The sequence below is a fragment of the Propithecus coquereli genome, unplaced genomic scaffold (assembly GCF_000956105.1).
Source record: "Propithecus coquereli isolate 6110/MARCELLA unplaced genomic scaffold, Pcoq_1.0 Scaffold77, whole genome shotgun sequence".
Lineage (NCBI taxonomy): Eukaryota > Metazoa > Chordata > Mammalia > Primates > Indriidae > Propithecus > Propithecus coquereli.
In genome coordinates, this window is record NW_012153840.1 from 3,573,553 (window position 1) to 3,595,949 (window position 22,397).

Sequence of the window (22,397 nt, forward strand, 5' to 3'; positions counted from 1 at the left end):
GAAAGTACCATACAAAAAAATTTCCTGCAGGCACTGGAAGCAAGGACACGGGTATAAATGTGGTAAAGGGCAGTCTAATTGGCTAACAATGTCAGGAAAAATGCAGCCAGGGAAAATTAAACAGCTACAAGTTACTCAACTTCCAGAAGTCCTACTGCTACCACTTTAGCAAACCCAGCACACACTTGCAAAGCTGGCCACTATCTTAAAATGTTTGCTCATCCACAGTTTTCAACTCAATGCAGATTTTTTTTTTCATGGACTGTCCCCAAGTCTATGACATTTTTAATGGACACAAGTGAATAAAGAGAAATCTGCCTTATGGCAATTTTAGCAAACATATCGATTACAAAAAGCAACCACCATCTACCTTTACATGCTCAAGATTCTGCCTTAGTACACTTCCATATATAAGGTGCAGATTCTTCTTCCTGGAGAACATGCCCTAGACAGCGTGCCCAGTGAAAACCAGGGAGAGAGACCCGGCCTTACTTGCTACAGAAATGCAGCAACTTCCCAACACAAACATCTCTGAATGTGCTCCGTAACCTCACTACCAACCCTAGAACATGACTTTCTTCTTCTTTGCATTTCAACGATTAGTGTCTCCGAAGAAAAATCTGGCAGAAGGAAGAAACATGTTCTGTTCGATTTTTATTCTGGGTAAAATGTAGAGAACAGAAAAGCTAATCCAAGGCTGCATTTATACTGAAGACTAAGAATGTGTTCTCAGCACAGACCCACCATAGCTATTGATAGTTTCTCACAGTTGGATAAATCTGCTAGGCAGGCAGTCCCTATGTCTTAGGAGGAGGGAAGCAGCTGCCACAAGCTCAACTCATCAGTATCTACAGAGATGCCTGTATGTAATTACTTAACACGATCTTCATGCTTTAGTTCCCTGACACATATGAAGCAGTGGCAACCATATGCTTAAAGCACAGAACCTCCTTGAGTGTGTGGACAAACCACTTTCAAATATAATCCTTTCAAAGTCTAAAAAGTCATTATTGTCAGTCACGACTAAGGACAGCATTTAGAAAAATGCAAGCAGAGTAACTAACAGTAAACTAATTCTAACACTGTTACCTTTAAAGTTTTATAGTAAATGGCTCTGTTGATTTCCAGTGGAAATAAATTTTGCTCTTCTCCTGAGCAAGCCCAATTCACATATCGCAGCCAGTTTCCCTTCTCTGGATCAGTGGCATCGATGCACATCCACCCCAGATTTGGGTAATATACCTTGGGAGTGGGGGAAAAAAACAAAACAAAACACTTTTGTTAAAATACAAGTATCTTTAAAATGTTTCCATTTTCAACTTTTAAGGTAATTCTTTTTCATTATCTGCAAGTACTCTATAACGCATTTCATAGAAACAAAAATAAGCAACAGAGAAAAGAAAAATACAAGGTGGAAACTGAAATCCAAAACTGTGTAATTCTCATTATTCTCCTATTTGGGCATGTTCATTCTTTTCCCCTAAACTTAAAAGAGTTAACGCTTGATGATCTCCAAATGTTTTACAAATATGTACACAGAGACAAGCAACAACCACATTCCCTAAAGTGTAACTTAAAGAGGAAAACTGAGCTTGCAGCAGTATTTGGCAGCACCCAAATCCCAAGCTTTCGGGGTTGTTCTGTCAGTCCAGTGCAGGAGCCTGACCCTGCTGGGCTAGGCTGTTCAGCAGGTCCCTTTCTGGCAAGGTTAACAGGGACCTTAGGAAGTGAACATACATTGTGAACCAGCCACATGGGTGACAGTATGATGCTTTCACAAACTCAGTGGTCAGCTCTATCCAGAGCATCTGTCACGACTAAGGTGTAATAGAACATCCTCTGGGAAATAGTAGTGCCCTTCAAAACAAAAAAAGAATCAAAAACTATTTCGGGAGTCAGATCAAATTTACTCTTGCAAGACGCTTTCCCTGATCACCCATGACGAGCCAATTCCTTCCCCAGATGCTTCCAGCACTCGTTTACCATTCCTTCGCTTTAAAGAACACCTATGTAGCCACTATTTTAATTTTTATTTTGCTTATACATACATATATCTGTTTTATTTCCCCAAAACTAGACTGTAAAACACCTGAGTAGGCACTGAAATACAACTGCAGGATCAACTGGTGACAGATGTGCTGAGCAAAAGAAATGGGTCTTTTACTTTCTTTTTAGGAAGAAAGGAAAGAATCTAGATGCTTCCATTTCTTCCCCACGACCTCTCCACTCATGCCTTCTTCCCTCTCCTACTCACATTATCCCCTTTCTTTATTGCACCTCTCCTTCTGGAACAAAGCTCCCACTCCCCAGCTGATGGTGAGAACTCTGCTTTTCTGGGCACGCGTGGGTGTCCGAGCCTGTGACTGCCAGGGCGCAGCATCCACCTTACTGGGCACTAACACTATTTTCTTCCCCTTGGGAGTCAGACGTCAGGCATAATGCTACATGCTTGACATACTGTCTCATTTAAACCTATATAGCAGGTTTATGATTATATCTCTTTTCAACATGTGGAAATTGAAGCTCAAGAACTAAATAACTTTCCCAAAGTCACCTACTTAAATGTAATGAAGATGGGCTTGACCTCTGTTTATCACCACCCTGGTTAAAAGACCAGCATCATCTAATAAGAATCTACTGCAAGACAAGTTCCATGCTAGAAGGTGCTTTGCAGTTATTTTATTTAATCATCATAAGCACCAAAGAGAATATTTGTACACAGTAACTTACACAGGCATATTTCCCCTTCCCCCAATATAAACTGACACTGAGCTCAGGTATAAAAAGTGTTGTTTTGATTGATCACAGTGGATAGCAGAGTCCCACTCTCTCCCCACCCGAATACCGGGACAGTTACAGAGATCGATGAGGCTGCAGAGACAAACACAGAGATGGTTGGTTGCCAGGAAAATCCCACACAGTTCAGAAGGCGGCTAGAGTCTATCCACTTGCCTCAGGATAACAATACAGACCGTGCAGGAACTTCCTGGCTCTCAGGTCAATATAAACCTCTGCACAAAGCAAAATGTTCCAGTTGAGTGCATTCTGTATGCATAGCTCATTTTGTTTCAAAAGAGACTAAGGCACCTTCTAAGTCATACTGATGTGCAAAAAGAAAATAGTTTTACAGAAAAAGATGAACAATTCAATTTTTAAAAATAGGCAAACAAGTAATTCATAAAGGAACACACATAGCCAAAACATTGTGAAAAAAAGTTAAACTTAACTAATAATCAAAAGTAATTTCAAATTAAAACAATTTTTACCTATTAAACTGGCAAAAATTGTTTTTTAAGAAAAAATAAGATTGGAAAAGGTATGAAAAAACAGATATTCCCCCAAACATTGCTGATCAGAGAACAAATTGATAGAATATTTTTGGATAGGATTTTTAAAAAAGCTTTAAAATAGAAATACACTTTAACCAGAATATACACTTGTAGGAATTTAGTCTAATGAGGTCATCGGGCAACCGTACCCAGATGTATGTACAAAGATGCTTACAGTAGTGTGGTTTACTACAAACTGTTTCCAATTCATGGCTTTTAAATGGAAAGCAATATGGAATTAGCTTAGTAAATTATGGTCCATTCTGATAGCTGAAACCAAGAAGTACTAAAAAAGTACTGTTACATAAATGATGTGGAAACTTCTACTTTCTGTTAGATATTTCTATATCCTTTAAGAATTTTTCCAATAAACTAAATACACGTTTCTGTAATTAGAAGAGAATAAAAATAACTAGCTGTTGAAGAAATACATTTATTGGCATAAGTACATTTACAATATATTGATGATTGAATAATGCCATTTATAAAAAGTATGGATTACATAACCATTTTTATTTTAAGCATATGAATATAAGAAGAGAAAAATCTGAAATTAAAAGTATAAAAATGTCAATAATGTTTTTCTCTGAGAAGTGGGGTAATTCATAATTTTTATTTTCCTTCTATTGTTTATCTGGGCCTTTCCTCCACTAATTTATAATAGTATAATCTACACAGCAAAAAAGGAAGGTGGGGCAAGGAGCAGTGGCTCACACTTATAATCCCAGAACTTTGGGAGGCCAAGGTGGGAGAATTGCTTGAGGCCAGGAGTTCAAGACGAGCCTGGGCAACATAATGAGACCTGTCTCTACAAAAAAATTTTTTTAAAAATTAGCCAGGTGTGGTGGTATGCACCTATAGTCCCAGCTAATCGTGAGGTTGGGGCGGGAGAATTGCTTGAGCCCATTAGTTAGAGGCTGTAGTGAGTTTTAATCAAGCCACTGCACTGAAGCCTGGGTGACAGAGTAAGACTTCATCTCTTAAAAAAAAACAAAAAACAAAAAAAGGGAGGTGAGTGGGAAGAGCAAGTCTTTTGAATGAAAACTTAAATTTGAATGAAGGTAATCAAGGTCTGCTGAATGCTAAGCTAAAATCCTCTTCATAATCCACACACATTTTTAAAAAGTATGTAGCTTTCTTGTTTTTATTGAGAGTTCAACCTTATATTTAAGAACTGGGAAGAAAATGTGTTTTTATACAATTCCTATCTTAGTTGGTCAAACCTTGGTTTCCAAACAAATTAATTTCAGTGACTGACACAGAGAACTTATCTCCAAAATGTGACAGAATTTTGCTTAACTATAAATTACTAGAGTGTGACGTGCCACACACCATCAGGCTAAGGTGGTGGGAAGACAGTGGGGAAACGACCACAATTTCTTCCTTTCACACAAACACAATGGAAAGGCAGGTAATAAATGACATGCAATAAAACTATTTCCAGATTTTTATAAGGGCCAAGAAATAGTCAGCTGACTTGATCCCAAAGAGAAATATTACCATATGATCAATAATTTTTTTCCTGATCCAATCTATAAAATAGTCCCTTTTAAGAAGGCAAGGGTACCTGATTATATACTATCATAAAACAGTTTTGCCAAGTTACTCTCGGATTCAAACTCCCCACTCAGAGGAAAGGAACGGAAGAAAGAGAAGTGGCACTACACCATGCACTGAGCTAGATGCTTTCCGTGTTATTTTATGTAACCTTTGTAAGCATCTGTACAATAACCTATGATATATTAAGCCCCTTTTATAAATGAGGAAACTTACAAAAGGTTGGTAACTTCAGTAGAATAATCAAGTCACTATAAATCAGAACCAGGATTCAAACCTGGTGCCCTCATTTCTTCCTACACCAAAATAAAACAGACATGCAGATAGGGAATGGGAGAGGGAGGCTCATACTTCTGTCCGACTGAGAGGCGTTCTCAACTTACCTTTCTCTTTTTCCTCCTTCCAAACTCCTCTTTTCCAGGCCTAACCTCCCCTAGAGTGTCCTCTAGGCCCAGCCTCCTTTCTGTCTTTACCACTAAACAAAGGCTGGGGGCTGGGCGCTCACTCTTTGTCAAGTGAAAGGTAATTTTCACACCACCAAATTTCCATTCAATTTAATCCAGTCATTTTGAAATGGTGATAAAATACTTACATTCAAATTTTAGTACACATGCCAATTTAAACACACACTCAAAATTAAATCTTCACGCCAATATAGAGAAAGGTTTGCAAAGAAGAAACCAAACTGTTAGTTGCCTCGGGAGATAGGAGTGAGGAGGGTTTTAACTTACAGTCTTCCTTATTATTTACTTGTTACACTGTACATGTATTAATTCAAATTTGTAATTTAAAAAAATTCTCATTCAATTAATGCAAACTATCATCATTCGAATCCTCAACTGTTCCCCTACAAGGTCCTCACCCAACCTCAACTTGCGTTAACCAACTTATTTTGAGAGAAATCATTCAAGAATTAAGACATGGAATGAAGAAACCTTCTCATACCGTAGCAACCCTCACGAGAGAAGTCTTATATTTACCCAAAGCAGCTCCCAACATTAGAGTCTACAGCAGTAAGGCCACCTCTGCCGGCCGTCCTCTGGCCCCCCTCCACTGCATGTGACCTCGGCTCTAACACACCACTGGTGGGGCCTCTCCAAGGCCCTGGCCCCCCTTTTAGTTTGTCCATTCTGCCGAGGCTCCCTGTCATATCTTCATTTTCTGGGATCTGGCTTGCTGATTTTCCAATCTCACGATCTACACCGTTCTCCACTTTCCCTGTCTATTCCTGAAAGACGAGCAGCAGGTCCACATTTCTCTCCAGTGAGTCTCCATTGGTAAATCCTGGCTCAGCTTTCACAAGTCAGTCCTGGGATCCGCACCCTTTTCCATCACTATTCTAATTTTTTTGGTTCAAAATACTGCCCATACTCTCCAACATTAGGGCAGAAAGAAATTCTAAGCCAAAACGAAGACATTACTTAGTGGGTAATCTTTTTTTTAATTTTGACCTATTTATTGATGAAGAAAAGTGTCTACAGCATATTGGTTTTCTAAATTTTTTATGGATACATAATGGTACCTATTTATGAGGTACATGTGATATTTTCATACATACATAGTATAATGATCAAATTAGGGTATTTAGGATATCCATCACCTCAAACATTTAGTTAATGGGTACAAACATATAGTTACATAACAGGAATAAGTCCTAGTTGATTGTCTTTTAAAACATAATCAACTACCAAAAAAATGTTTTTATTCTCTAAGTGATCATTCAAGTGTTCGTCTCTGATGTTCAGGTTCAAGTAGTATTTACTGAGCCAGAGTTGTCTGTATCAACTAATTTCATATACACCATCTAATTTGTAGTCAAACAAATCTATGAGGAACTTACCTTATTTAAAAGTGAAGATAAAGAAAAAAAGGATAACCTCACTTTGGTATAAAAGCATTTCAATGAAAATATTTAATGAAAGTTGTATCTTCATAAGTTATAAAGAATTTCATTAACACTATCTAGAAAATACTGTACCTTCTTTGTGTGTTCAGATTTCAGTTGATTTTAGTTACAGAATAAAACTGCCACCCTATCGAATTAACTTTCCGGTGGCTACAAAAATGGATCTTCAGTATCAACTACTTCACTCCTCAGATTAGGAGATCAGAGACTTCCTTTAAGAACTATCCTAATGCATCATTGTATTCTAAAAAGTTCTGAAGATTCTGGAATAAGGGAAAGAAAAGAGAATCTAATCGATGATGGAACATTTTACTACAATAAGCCCACTTGTCAGAGGACATTTCCCAATCCACAGGTTACTTTTATAAGCGAGTCTAAGATACAGATTTTGAAAATAAGTAGCTTGGCATCTCAAGCCCTCAAAGCCCAGTCTCATATCCAACTCTACTTGGCAAGCCACACTGACTAACCCTCTCTTTCGAAATTACTCCGAGTAGATTTCATACCTACAACTACACAAATGTTTCTGGAAAATCTCCCAATAAATGTTGACTAGTTCACAGTAGGCCCCCGATCAACATCCACTGGATAAATAAAAGAGTCTATTCTTATTCTTAAATCAGAAATTCTATCTTTGGATCATGGATGTTTAAGAATTCCATATAATCCTAGAAATAATATGCAGAATTTTGTGTATATATGTACATTTATATATTTTCTGGGGAGATTTTCAAAACGGTTTACAATGCAAAAAAGTATAACAGTTTCCGGGCTTTGCTAATGCAAAAGGACTACACAGGCAACCAAGGAACATGGGCTCCTGGCCTGACCCCAGGAATGACAGATCTAAAACACCAAGCAAGCTACTTGGAACTCAGATTTCTCATCTGTGGAAAGATCTAGGTCATTTCTAGTATTCTTTTATTCCACAAATAAAAATCTCCATGAGGTACTGCCAGTAGTTTATAACACCACTCATGTTATAGGCCAGCCTTAGTGTTCCAGAACTCAGGACAGTGCCTGGTACATGGTAAAAGCTTAACAAATAAGTATTAAATGAGTTAATAAATAAACTCTCAGAGATTTTTTTTTTTTTTTTTGCACCAGACCAAGCTGCCAATATGTGTACAGGTTAACCTGTTCGAAAGGATCACTTAATTCTCTGCACTTCAATGTCCTCCTCATCTGTCCCACAGTTCCTGAGAGAAGATGACTGGCTCAGCCACTTCTGTAACAACCAATTCTACAGTCACCCCACTTTGAAGTATCGAGTTCAAAATCTGTACACTGCCATTAACCACTTAGCTTCTCAGTAAACCTGAAACCCAACATCACCATGTTCACTCCTATTGCTTCTCTTCTCCACACACTGAGACCAGGGCTTGGCCAGCTTTCTTTGAAGGGCCACACAAAAATATTTTTGGTTTTGCAGGTCTTATGGTCTTTGTCATACTGCTCAACTCTGCTGTTACAGGGCAAAAGCAGCCATAGATGATATGTAAATGAGTGACTATAGCTGTGTTCCAATAAAACTTTATTCATGAACTGAAATTTGAATTTCATATAATTTTCCCATGTTGCAAAACATTTGATTTTTTTCAACCATTTAAAAATATAAAAACCATTCTTAGCTCCAGGCTGTAAAAAAAATTAGGCAGCAGGTTGGATTTCCCTGGTGATCTAGACCTTTCCCCGCAGTGCAACTCTGACGTCTGGTTTAGGAGTTGGAAAGCAGCAGTGAGAGCTGAGTAGTACTTTCTGAAAAAAGGCTCTGCAGAACCAGCTGATTAACTACTCTCTTTTTTCTTCTTGCCTGCCATTTTAACTCACAAATAATGTGGTATTAGAAGAATTGAAATAGCAAGGTCTATAAAACCACTTGTTAATATTTAATCATAACAGTGCAGACTGATAAAAAATGTTTTCACTTCCTTAAAAAAGTTAAAGTCTTCGCATTATAAAGAGACAATTTCTCTATCAATTTGAACTGATACAGGAAATTCTACTTCTTCCCTTCATCCCCTGACTCATTGTCTGAATGAACAAAATGCAAATAGAAGTAATGAACTATCAGTTTTCATCTATGAGAATGAATTTTTAAAAATTATTAAAAAGATGAACAATACTGGGTTTTAAAAGGCTAGGAAGAAAAACGTACTTTTGGTGGTTACGTAAATTAATACAAATCCTTCTGGAGGGCTATGGCAAAATGTATTAAGGGTTAAAATGTACATAACTTTTTGGCTTAACATTTATACTTCAAGAAATTTATCTTAAGAAGATAATCAGACAAGGCAGCACATGTATATATATATACAGTGATCTTTATACTTTGAAGAATTATTTATAATCATGAAAGATTAGAACTATTTAAAAGTTCAACACAGGGCCTGCTTAAATAACTCATGACTGGTATACAATGGAATTCTAGGACGGCATAAGAAATAACGATGTAAATAAGCAGTTGACATGGCTATATCCACAATGTATTGAAAGAAAAAAGCACATTAAAAACTGCATGCACTGTTTGCTCTCAAATGCATAAGTTTCTATATACGGTGTTTGTATACATACTAGTGTGTGTGAGGAACAGAATAAAAACAGAGGCAGAGAAGCAGAGTTAAAAGAATGTTCAGGAAGACATTCACAGGGGTTATACCTGGATGGTAGGAGTTTAAATGATTTTTTACTTTCTTGCATATATTTTTCTGTATTGTTTATATTATTTTGCAGTGAGCATGTATTAATTTTAAATTTTAAAAAAAGACTCATTAGAACAGACAACACCAAGAATGACTCTAACGTAAACTATGGACCCTGGGTGACAACAAAGTGTCAGTGCAGGTTCAGGGACTGCAATAAACTCACCACTCCGGGATGCTGCTAGAGGGAGAGGCTGTGCGTGTGTCAGGGAAGCGGGTAGATGGGCACTATTTGTACTTTCTGCCCAATTTTCCTGTGAACATAAAACTGCCCTAAAAAATTAAGTCTATCTTTAAAAAAAAAAGACTTATTAAAATAATTCTTATTCAAACAATTCCAAAGTTTTGTTCATTAGAAGCAATCTGAGGCCCATGAAAGTTAATTTGAATGGATTTTATCAGAGGAGGTTTTAAAACACTGCAGATTACTCAGCATATATGGGAACAGTCAAGAGAAGTATTACATGAAGTCCTGAGTTTCAGCTGGCTAGCAGCTCCTGGCCAGAGGCTGATCAAAGAGTGCTCTCCTCTTGTGAGAACCTGGCTATTCTGTGCATTCACCCTGACGATACTCTACTGTTTCTCTCCTGTTATTTCTGATTTAATAGAATGTTTTCTGTGAAAGCTTATAGGATTTAAGACTAGGTTAGATAATCAAGGGCTCAAGAAAAGCAATTTAACACTTTGTCTTAGATTAGCTTTAAAATGGAGTTCTGGCTGGGGTCTAAGACCCTGCTGCTAACAGATAAGCTGATCTTAGGGGCTTTGATGGAAGAACAAATGCCAAGATGAGATTCTGATGATAAGCTGGTTCTGTTACATTAATATGAGGCATTCGGATGCAAGTCTGAGGATAAGACCAGGGTTGGAATAAATTAATGGGAAAAGATTAAGTCTTTCCTCAATTTTCATTTTCTTCTTTTTAAGAAATAGGTACATTATAATTTATACTTCCTATACTTTGCCATATGCATACTTATGTATATATCATATCTATCTACTTTTATTTTAACAGAGCAAAAGGTTTAAAGGTTTCTGTATCAAACATACCTACTAGCCAGAACTACCTGAATGAGATCCAGATTTTTTTTAATTGCAGGAAGGAAAAGCCAGCTTTGACAAGAACTAAATCTTTAAACCTGACTCTAAAGAACAAGCAGAATCATAAGGATTTGCAAACTGTAGTAGTGCAATATATAAAAAGCATCTTAAATTAACAATGGAATGTTAACGAGTTTATTATGGAAACTGAGTCCCTAATACGTCATGGTTCTAAATTATAATTTGTCAACAAGCTATTATCAAGTCATACTATATATGAATTTCAATGCAAATGAAGCTTAATTTACCAAAAGCACTGTTTAATAACTTATACAACATGCTCAACATTAAATTGTTATATTGGGCAAAATAGGTACTATCAAGTTTAATATTAATAGTATTTGTTCAAGCTTAGTGTTAAACACACAGAACTAGCATAAGCATTTTCTGGTTCCCTAACATTATCCTCACTAAAATTAGTGTTAACCTGGTGAGCATATTTGTCAGTTTCCACTGGAAAACATTTAAAATTAAAAATGTAGTTTATTTGGGAGCATAATTCTGTGCTCAAGACATTTTTAATCATGCAGGCGATATCTTTAGTAATTAATATTTTTTAGCGAGGCAGTTTTTCTACAAATAGAGTACCTCAAAAATGGTAAAATAACATAATGCAATGATTCTCCTCATAAATCCTCATTTCCTAAGCGCCCCCCTCCCCGTTAATAGTCAGAAGATACATTACAACAGATTCACAAGAAACTCAAAATTACTGATAGAAACTGTCAGATTTTTCAAAAAGTTAAAAAACCCTGCTTATAGCATTAAGAAAAATAACAACACACCTCAGACATACAAATGCCACAGAACTTCACGATGGAAAGTGTCCACACATTTCCTAGCCATATTTTATTTTTAAGCTTTCATATGTTTCTACTTTTTCAACAGTAGGCCTCTTTTTATCCATAGGCTTTCATATGTTAATGTGTGAAAAACAGATGTAATTCAATTCAGATAATCTGATAAGAATGCTTTTCTTCACCATCCAAAAATTTAGCTTGCTTTAAAAAGGACTTACACCATGAAGTTCCTTTAAGAATGTGAGGAGCTTCCGGGAGGGCACTGACCTAAACTAAATTCAACATAAATGCTGAATTTCCATGCAATACCCCAGGGAACAACATCCTAATCAAATATTTTTTATTATCCCCATTTTTTAAATCGAGGATTTTTGAGCCCAGAGGTTAAGTACCCTGCTCAAAGTCACGAAGCTAGAGGTGGGATTTGAACCCAGGCAGTGTAATGAACACCTTTCTAATTGCCTCTCCACGAGGCAGATGCATTCTGGTTCTGCATCTACAAGCCTCTCAAACAGGAGCCCCACAGGGAAGGACAGTTCATCTCTGTTTCGTGACTGCTTCTCCTCTCAAAGGAGCATGCTAATTCTCTGTTCTGTCTTCCAGGATTGTTGTGAGAACAGGAAATTAATAGAAGACTTTTGAAAAATTAAAAGCTCTATATAAATGTGCCATGTGCTAAATATATCCAACTCTGAATACCCTAGCGACACAGAAATTACTTTCGAAAATATAGAGGAGAATCTAATGGTGTTTTCTTTGCAGCCACCCTGGAGTGTCTTTTATGGTGTTTATCTGGAAGCCTATAAAGTGACAGAGCATCACACAGGAAGTCAAGGTCTTAGCTGCAAAGCAAAATATCCTAGACAAGGCAATATAAAAAAATAGATTTGACATTTATTGCTGAGGACAGCCAAGCAGTTTCAAAATACAAAAGCATATATAAATAGCAGTCTGTATCCAGGGAAACACATTTTTTCTTTAATAAAAATATTCTTGATTTTAAAGAACACATTAAAATGATTGTTTTAATTTTGAAATATCAAATCCTGAGAGAACAGGATAACGATTTCTTTAAAATATATACAGAACTCTGATAAACAAAGAACCAGAATTCTTTCTTACCTCCCACATGTATACATTATTCTTAACCTGAGATCTTTTTTTCTTATCACCAACAAATGGCCCAAACTTTTTGCCTTTTAAAATTGGTTTAGTGGCCCAGACACCTAGAAAATAAAACCAATATTTTTATAACTTGTGGTTATTTTAAAGATTGAAAGCATTAAAATTAATTCAGCCTCACAAAATGGTTAAAAGGCTAGACTGCTTAAAAGCAATATAATGTTAAATCAACTGAGATTAAGTCAAATTAAATCAAGTCCTCAATGGGGATTTTCATTTTTCTTCTTTATACTCTTCCCGTATCTTCCAAATAGTCTGTAAAGAACTTATGTTGTTTTATAACTAGAAAAGAATGTTTTATATTTGTTCTTAATTTTTACATCTAAAACTACCCATGCTGTACAATCACAAATACTTGAATAACACAATCACAACTGAAGAGACGAAATACCGGAATGGAGTGAAACTGCAAATAATTTTTAAACTCCTCTTTCTGCTTTTCTACAGATTTCAAATTATTTCTAATGAACATGAGCTGTTTTTACAAAGGGTTAGAAATACAGTTTTATGAATAAATATTTTTGAAGCTCAAGTGCTTAAAGTGGAAAACCCTGTCTTCCCTAGTTATGCTTCCTGAAAACCTAGTTACGAGAACAACTCGCTTTACAGAGTTTCAAACAGCCAAAATATATGTTAATCCACAGTATTCTTAGGGTTATTCTATTCTCTATGCACTGACCATAAAGCAAACAGAAACGATGAGGAAGCAGTCCGTACAACGGCAGGAGCCAGGCCCCGGAGTTCAGGGGACTGGCACACAGCATCACTCTGGACAGGTTCCCTCACCTTTCAGCCTCAATTTCCTCAAGTACGTACAGAATGTGGCATGGAGGCTGGGCCAGGCCCGTCTAGCTAGGATGTACAAATTCCACTTTTCTGTAAGTCTGCTATAAATTACATCAACACGACTCACAATCAATTAGTTAAGCTATGAAATGAACCATTTTCATTTGAATAATATAATATAAATACTCAGGGCCTGGTGCAGTGTAATCCCAGCACCTTGGAAGGCTGAGGCTGGAGGATTGCTTAAGCCTAGGAATTTGTAAAAACTTTAAAGAAAATTAGCCGGGAACAATGGTGCATGCCTGTAGTCCCAGCTACTTGGGAGGCTAAGGAGGGAGGGTCCCTTGAGCTCAGGTGTTCAAGGTTACAGTGCTCTATCATCATCATGCCACTGCACACCAGCCTGGGCAACAGAACAAGACTCTATCTCTAAAAATAACAATAATAATATTAATAATAATATAAATACTCAAATTGCTCACTGTTTTCAATGAGAATTAGGAAAGCATTTGTTAAAAATTTATTCACACATACGCATATATATAAATTAGAATATCAGAAGTACAACTTAAAAAAACAAGAATCATGATATAAACATGATATATTCCAAGACTGTATTTTGACTAAATTTTTATAATTTACTTCTTTAGCCTTCTGTCTAAAGATTAGGCACAAAGATCAAACACACACAGTGTGGTTTGTATTCAACAAGAAATCCCAGCCAGAAGCATTCAGATCTACTCAGGTCATGTCATTCATTTAAACGTCTACTGAGGGTCCATAAAGAGTCTGGTACTGGAGACATAAAGGTAAATAAGAAACGAAGGCACTCACAATCAATGACGGGGACAGATGTAAAAATAATTCTAAAATAATCAGGTAAAGATAATAGCATAATCATACTCAAATCACGGTGAAATCAGAGAAGAGGGAACAACACATTCTGTGGGAAGAGGCCCAGGGAGACACAGAGGAGGGGGACACTTGGGCGGGTCACAAAGGATGGGGTACGTGTGTGTGTGTGTTCCTGGTTTTATTTTTCTAATCTATGTCCAACCTGGATTCTTGACTGGAAAATGCACAAACACCACATAATCTTCTAAGTCGGGGTAAATCTTGTTGCTCTGGTGGTGCGCTCCCTACCTTACACGCCCCCCAGAAAGCCTCAGCACAGCCTGCCCTTCACTGCTCCTCTCGTTCTGCGACCAGAGTACTCACCAATCCGGGTCTTGTCAACAGCAGATGGGTGAAGCCTCACTTCCTCTGGAAGTCCTCGCAGCACGTGTTCAGGTACCTCGGCCAGTGTCTCAGTGGCTGCCACAGGCTCAGTAGCGTTCTACAAGTCAAAAGATAGAAGCATCATAGCAAAAGGAAGAAAACTCAAGTAGTGGGGCTTTTTTCCAGCATAGTACACAAATATCCAAAACTGTAACCAAAACCTGTAGCTGGCAAGCCAGGCCAAAGCACTTATTAAAAATTGTGATGTCAAGCAGTTCAGGAGTTGCTTTGATGCTTGTTTGTGAGTGTCCAAAGGAAGCCACTGCAATCTCCAAGCATGTCTGCGTTAATCTATTTTGTTCCAGCCACCTGTAGCCATTTCTAAAATATAAAAATCTCTGGCATTATATTGCTTTAAACTGAAATAGAATCTGGCAGCAAAATACAGCTTAGGCTTACTTTTACATCAAAGGCTACCCATCTGCATGTTAGCACTTTTAGAAAATAAAAATCAATATTCCCCACTTAAATGCATACTTCCAAGCACATACTGCAAAGGCCATCCTGGCAGTCCCACCCTGCCTCAGACGTGCACCCCCCAGCAACAACCCCCAACTTGACCAGGGCTTGAACATTCCACTCAAGAGTACAGCACCACTACAACTTACTGGGGTTTTTTGTTTTGTTTTTTTACAATTTACTGTTGTCCCTCACTGGAAATGTGACCTTTCCAGGAAACAGTAATTTACCACTGTTTACCAAGTCACTAAACAGCAGTCACCACGATATCACAAAATCGCTACAAAATAGAGCATTTTACACAATTACTTATCAAAGTTGAGGCTGGAATTCATCGTAATCCTAAGAAATAATACTGCTATAAGATATGTATGTATGTAAGGAAGGGAGAGATCTGAGCCAATGGGTAGAACATGACTGTTATTTTAAAAATAACTTTCAGCTGGGTGCAGTGGCTCATGCCTGTAATCCTAGCACTCTGGGAGGCCGAGGCAGGAGGATTGCTTGAGCTCAGGAGTTCGAGACCAGCCTGAACAAGAGCAAGACCCCGTCTCTACTATAAATAGAAAGAAATTAGCTAAACAACTAAAAATAGAAAAAATTAGCTGGGCACGGTGGCGCCTGCCTGTAGTCCCAGCTACCTAGGAGGCTGAGGCAGGAAGATCACTTGAGCCCAGGAGTTTGAGGTTGCTGTGAGCTAGGCTGATGCCACAGCACTCTAGCCCGGGCAACACAGTGAGACTCTGTCTCAAAAAAAATAAATAAATAAAAATAAAAAATAAAAATAACTTTCAAACCAAAGAAAACCAAGTGTCTAATAAGTACCACATATACCCTAAAAAACTGATGTGCATATCACGACACTGCTAAGAACGATAGGTTTTGTAGTCTGAGTGTGTTTTATTTCACTGCAAAGGGAAACATTTCTCAAGGACTTTCAAAGGAACCAACATAGGCAAAAAGCAAACTCTAAGCTAGAAAGATTATTTTTTCCCAAAACAATGAAGCTCTTATAGTTTTAAAGAATATTATGCACCAAGAAAAGAATACCATCTAAATTTGCATATTCCTAGCATTTCCATCTTTGGGTTTTTTAAAAGTCCACAGGCTGCTTCAAGAGAAATAGATCCCACAGTCATTACGAACACAGTCGCCTCCTCTCTGGCCTACTTCAGCTGGAAAGCCTGAGAGAGGGCACCTACAGACGGTTCATCTCCAGGTTCATCTCAGGGCCAAGCTAACAGTGCACACGCCTCAGAAGCACAACATTTTGTTCCCGCTTGATTTACACCTTTGTCCTGACAAAACCCCCAAAATGCTATCCAAAACATAAGAGTATCAAATTCACCCCAGAAAATGGTCTTGTGGTACTTTTAATTAGCTAAAGTGCAAATAAATTAAGCATAGGCATTTCTCACTTCTATATATAGTATCTCTAGTTTTAAAATTTTAATCTATTAGCTGGATTTTTGGAAATGTGAATAATTTTTTTCCAAAGGGAAGAAGGGTATTAAACTGTATCCTAGCCTACATAATAATTATTTCACAACACTGATAAATTAAGCAATATTAATAAGCATTAGCCAGAGTTGTGGGTCGTATCAGCACTGGCCTTTGAGTACAGTAAAATGGACTTTTCTTCCCCGTTCTCAGCTGGGACCCTAAGCAAAGACTTAGCACCATTTAACCTCCCTAGGAGCACAGCACTTTGAAAAGACAGCCTGTCTGTGAACCTAAACTGATACATCCAGGCACTGTTACAGAAATACTAATAACAAACATTTACTGAGAACTTCCTCAGTGCAAGACACTGTGCTAACATCTTACATGCTTGACAGAGTACTCCAACAGCCTTAGAGGCAGGTATATCAATACGTCCCCACACACACAGAGGAGGAAACTGAAGTTTAGGGACACTGCCTAAATTGCTCAAGGCCTGGGTCTGAACCCCAGTCTGACTCTACAGCCTAAACTAGTAACCACTGTGGGGTTTCTGCTAGAATATAATCTGAGAACCTCTGCCCCAAAACTTCCAGACTTCCATGGAAATGTCAGCAGGATGGTACCTCAGGCAGGAATGCTCATTCCCACTGGAAATTTGTAACGAGTATAAGTTGGAGACCACATAAATTAAAATTTCTGAAACACCCAAGAATATAAAGGACCTCGGCAGAGCTACCACAGGAAAAAGAAAGAAAAATCCCTATGTGTTCGCCTGCTTCAGGCCAACCCACTATTTTTAATCTGGATTCATTAACCTAGTAGAGGAAAGCTTTTCCTGTTATTGTAGTGCCCTTCATACTCCAATGGGACTCACCTACAGTAGGAGGACCTCAATTTGCAGCATCCCAATCCGTATTTGGGGCAGCCCCAGGCCCCCTCCCACCTCTCTAGCTGTTGGAATCTCTACTGCAGTGGCTGTGGCTGCACATTGCCTAAAACGTTTCTAGAAAACCAATGATCCTAGAAGTAGAAGAAGGTAGACTCGTGGATTGGCCTTCTTAAATAGAACCACCCTCTCTTCTTCCTTATTTCTCCTTCATAGTTCCTGTGAGAATTTTAAATAATTATTTGTGTAACTGTGTGTCACGTGTGCCTCCCCCGGGAGAGTGCAGTGAAGACGGATGTGTCTATCTCATTCAACGCTGCGTTCCCCATGCTCGGCAGTACACCTGAAACGTTTGGTGTCATTTAAACACTTGAGAGACTACATGACTCTTTGTAAGCTAACTTAAAGCTTTTTTGGAAAAAGGGAGGGATAGAAATAAATAAATAAAATAGCAGGGTCAGTATTTTCTCCACATGTGCCTGATTTATTGAATCTGAGGTATTCTTCTGCATCAACGTAAGAATCCTTTTTTTAGAAAATGTGATATGCTCTCAATTTCAAGCAACCAATTTACAAGTAAACCTTTGGAACAAAAGAACATTTAAAAAAAAAATTCTCTCCCCACACACTCATAAACTGGGATCTCTTTTTTTTTTTACACATATCCTGATGGTATTACATGTAATATCATACTCTAAACAGGGTCATCTTGGTTCTTACACTGAAGAATCACAATATGATCCTGGGATCACTTCCCGGATCGATCTTGTCTAAAAGAAGTTGTAGCATCTACTCAATTAATTTATTACAATATCTCTGAGTCCCCCGGTGGGCCAGCAATGTTCTAGGCATCACATCTGCCTCAACAATGCATCACTCCAGTGAGGAACGCACACAAAATCAAATACTACAATGCCCGATGCTCTGTAGAAAAATCGAGGACAAAGAGGGGACACAGCACTGGAGATGGGATGAGGTGTCATTTCAGACAGAATGCTTAGAACTAGGAAGAGAACCGTGCGACAATATGGGGGAAACATGCCAAGAGGGAAATGAGGACCAAATCCCGAGTTGGGGGAAACCTGGTGGGCTCAGAGAGCAGAAGGACAAAAAGACCAATGTGTCCGAGGCAGAGAAGGTGAGAGAAGCAGCTAGGGCTGAGGTGGGAGGGGCAGGCAGGGGTAAGGCCAAGAGAAAAGCGTGGCCATTTGCCCATCTACAGGGAATGAGTGGAGGAGACTGGCCAAGCAGGGAGCTAAGCACAAGCTCAGCCAGGCACCCGACTCAGAGCCGCTTTGGAGCCCCTTCACTCTGAGTGGTCCCATCTCCTGGCACCCCTATCCTTGCTGTCCCTGCATAGAGGCACTTTCCTGTCTTAGGGGTTTTTAACACTTACTGCGATAAATATGGAAGAAACTAAAGGACTTCTCTGCTTTCCTATTAGGTAGACTGCAATGAGGACTCCTTATTTGACTGCTTAATGAAGTACAGTCTCCCAACATGTATCAATGAATGGATCTGAAACAGCACGTATCGGCCGGGCGCGGTGCCTCACGCCTATAATCGTAGCACTCTGGGAGGCTGAGGCGGGTGGATCGTTTGAGCTCAGGAGTTCGAGACCAGCCTGAGCAAGAGCGAGACCACGTCTCTACAAAAAATAGAGAAAGAATTTGGCTGTACAACTAAAAATATATAGAAAAAAGTAGCCGGGCATGGTGGCACATGCCTGTAGTCCCAGCTACTCGGGAGGCTGAGGCAGGAGGATCGCTTGAGCCCAGGAGTTTGAGGTTGCTGTGAGCTAGGCTGACGCCATGGCACTCTAGCCCGGGCAACAGAGACTCTCTCTCAAAAATAAAAAAAGAAATACCACGTGTTAAATTTTAGTTAATTTAATAAGTTAGTTATTAATTATTAATTGATCTCATTAATCTGATGTTTCCAACTTCCTACCTCAAACTCAAAAAAAGTCACTATTCCTTCCCTTCCCCAATTAATGGCCAAAGCCTTTCTCCTTCATTCAGCCCACCAATCATTACAAATACTTCCCGGGTGCCTGCTCAGGCCTGGAACAGTTCTGGGCAGTGAGGATGCAACAATTAAAAGCTGATCAAGGCCCCCACCCCATGAGGCCCACTGGCTAGACGAACTTCTCTGTTCCTGCTACCTAAGACAAGAAAGCTTACAGAGATTTTGATTCACCAGTTCTGACCTTGCTGGGGAGCCTCTGACGGGTCCTTCTACTGTGTTCCCCTGACACCTTTCCTTTGACCCAGGATGACCTTCCCATGCTGGATGGGGTGGGGAGCTTAGGGAGTATATCTTCTTCCTCTAGGCCAAGACCTGTGCTTATCATCTTACACACATTATCTCATTTAATCCTCACAACAATAATAACTACAGCTAACAAGGATGGAGTGCTCAGGATACGTCAGACACGATCCCAACCACTCTGTACCACCTCAATTAATCTTTACACTACCAATTACCATAGGTACTTTTACGTTCCCGACTTTACAGACGGAACTGAAACTTGCTGATAGTCACAGCAAATGGCAGAGCTAGGTAATTCCAACCCAGACAATCTGGCTTCAGGGTCTGGACTCTCACATACTATGAGTAGCCCTGTGGAGTAACCTTCCCAAGCTACATAGTTGTAAAGTAGTGGAGCCAAGATAAAATCCAGACAGTCAGACTCCAGAGTCCACGTTTCAACCACTAACCCAGTGGTGTCTCGTACTGCATAAGTCCAGGGACGCTGGGAAATCCCTTTCGGGGCTCCATAAGGTCCGAGTTATTGTCGTAACAACACTAAGATGTTATCTGCCTTTTTCACTCTCAGGTGTGCAGAGTGGAGTTTTCTGGAGGCTATGATGTGTGATGATGTCATCATTCCAATGGCTAATGAAGTGTGTGACTGCTTAACCTGGAGTCTTAAAATTTTCTGATTTATGAATAAGGCCTGTATTCTAACTAACATTATTGTACCAAATCAGTTTCCTGGTTTTGATATTGTTCTACAGCGACATAAGATGTTACTGTTGGAGAAAGCTGAGTGAAGAAGAGTACACACGACTCTACTATGTTTGCAACCTCCTGTGAATCTATAATTATTTCAAAATAAAAAGTTTTAAAAATGTTATTTTAATTTCTAACATGGTAAACATCCACAGATATCACACACATCGATTTGAGAACCGCTGCACTGAATTGGCCTGCCTCCAATCTGCTGCTACCTCCTGTCTCGGAGCTGCAAAGCAGAGGACCAGACAGATTCTTAGAGACAAAACCGACAAGAGTGTGGTGATCAGAGTGGAGGGGGGAGGGCTCCATCTACACATCATGCCCCACCTCCCCCTCTTCCTGAATACAACTGTAGGGGGCTGTTTCCCCCCAATAGGCACAAGGGTCCTTTTTATTTGAAGGGTTTAACTGCTAATCTCTAAATCAGAACAAGCAAAATACGCCAGAATAAACTGGGATAAGTTGCAATGGCTTCAGAGTATTAAATGCAACAACTTACCATTAATGCCTGTATGGGCTCCTACAAGGGAAGGAAAAAAAAGCAGAAGAGAGCGCTTACTCTCTGCTTTCTAAACCCCAGGGTGGTGGGGCTAAGACCACAGCAAGGAAGGAAGATTACTTAAATGCCAATTTGCATTTGTATCCTAGGCCTCTGCCCTACTCAGAGGACACCTTAGCCTCCTAGAAGCCTGTCCCCACTATCCTGGGTTACAACACTTCCCAACTAGCAGCAGTTTGCATTTTGTAAGCCCTTAGGGCTGGCTTGGTTAATTAATCTCCAGGAGAGGCAAGTTTAGGGCACAGCACAGGCAGGTTCTGTTTCACCTGGCCTGGCATAGGATGCCCAGCTCAGAGCAGTGGTCTCTGTGAACAGTCAACTGCCAAGAGGTCTGGGCACAGAGAGGTGGGTATAAGACGGATTCAGACCAAACCAGTCGTGGAGTCCATGGGAATGAAAGACATGCTTCAAAGGAAGCAGAGAATGAGAGAAGAGCAGAGAACAAAGCCCTCAAGATGCCTTTATCAAAGAGTGAAATGTAAGAAAAGGAGCAGCAAAAGAGTCCCATAGCTCAAGAAGTCATCACAGAGGCAGAGGGACACCAAGAGCGTGGTGTCAGCAAAGCCAAAAAAGGAATCCAGGAAGAGAGTGGTCAACAGTCAAACGCTGCTGCTGAACCTTCAAAATCTGTCATACCTGATGCCTTTCTCCGGTTCCCACTGCCATCGTCATCTTCAAACCTGAAATTACACATCAGTGAGGCCTGAGCAGTCCAAACGAAAGTACTGAGGAGAGAAAGGCTTGTCATGACCAGAAACAAAAAGAGGCCACTGTGGGTGGGTCAGAGTGAGTCAGGGAGAAAGCAGAGCAACCGCCACCGGGACCTGCAGACCCTGGAAGGCAGAGAAAAGGGCTGGACACATTCAGAGAGCAGTGGGATGCCACTAGGAGTGTGGGCAGGGGAGTGACACGTGATGAGGTTTTCTGGCTCCCAGTCCACTCTACATGCAACTTCTCCAAACCCTCTGTCTTCTTCATTAATCATTCTATAAAGCTGCTTGTTCAAAGCGCTTTTTAAAAACATTCCAAATAAAATCCAGTATTCCTCTACAACCAGAGACCCTCAAGGTTCAAGAACAGCAAAGAAAATCAGGCACCTGTGGGCTTTCCCCTTTCCCCTCTCCAGAAGATTCTGATACAGGGTGGGACTGGGGTTGGGGTGGGGATAGAAATGGGGTGGTTGGAAGGGTGGGGCAGAGTGAGGAGATACAGAAATGGGGTGCGATGGGGGGCCTGGGGGGCAGGTAAGAACGGGGCAGAGGTAAGCAAGAAAAGGAGCTTTCTCCTGCCTCCCAGTAAGGCTTTTACTGGTGAGAAAGGAGTTGCAACTTTTCAAACTATCTTCACCCAAGGCAGCAAACCATAGGGCTACAGCCTTTGAAGTCAGA

General features: G+C 39.5%; 1 protein-coding gene across 1 annotated transcript in view; it reads right to left on the bottom strand.

The window, feature by feature from the left end:
• Window positions 1-22,397, bottom strand: part of LOC105824874 (PR domain zinc finger protein 2-like) — a 113,072-nt gene that overhangs the window by 73,452 nt on the left and 17,223 nt on the right. Inside the window, 3 exon segments of the mRNA XM_012662485.1 lie at window positions 1,090-1,242; window positions 12,518-12,621; window positions 14,582-14,699. Coding sequence (XP_012517939.1) covers window positions 1,090-1,242; window positions 12,518-12,621; window positions 14,582-14,699 — 375 coding nt within the window.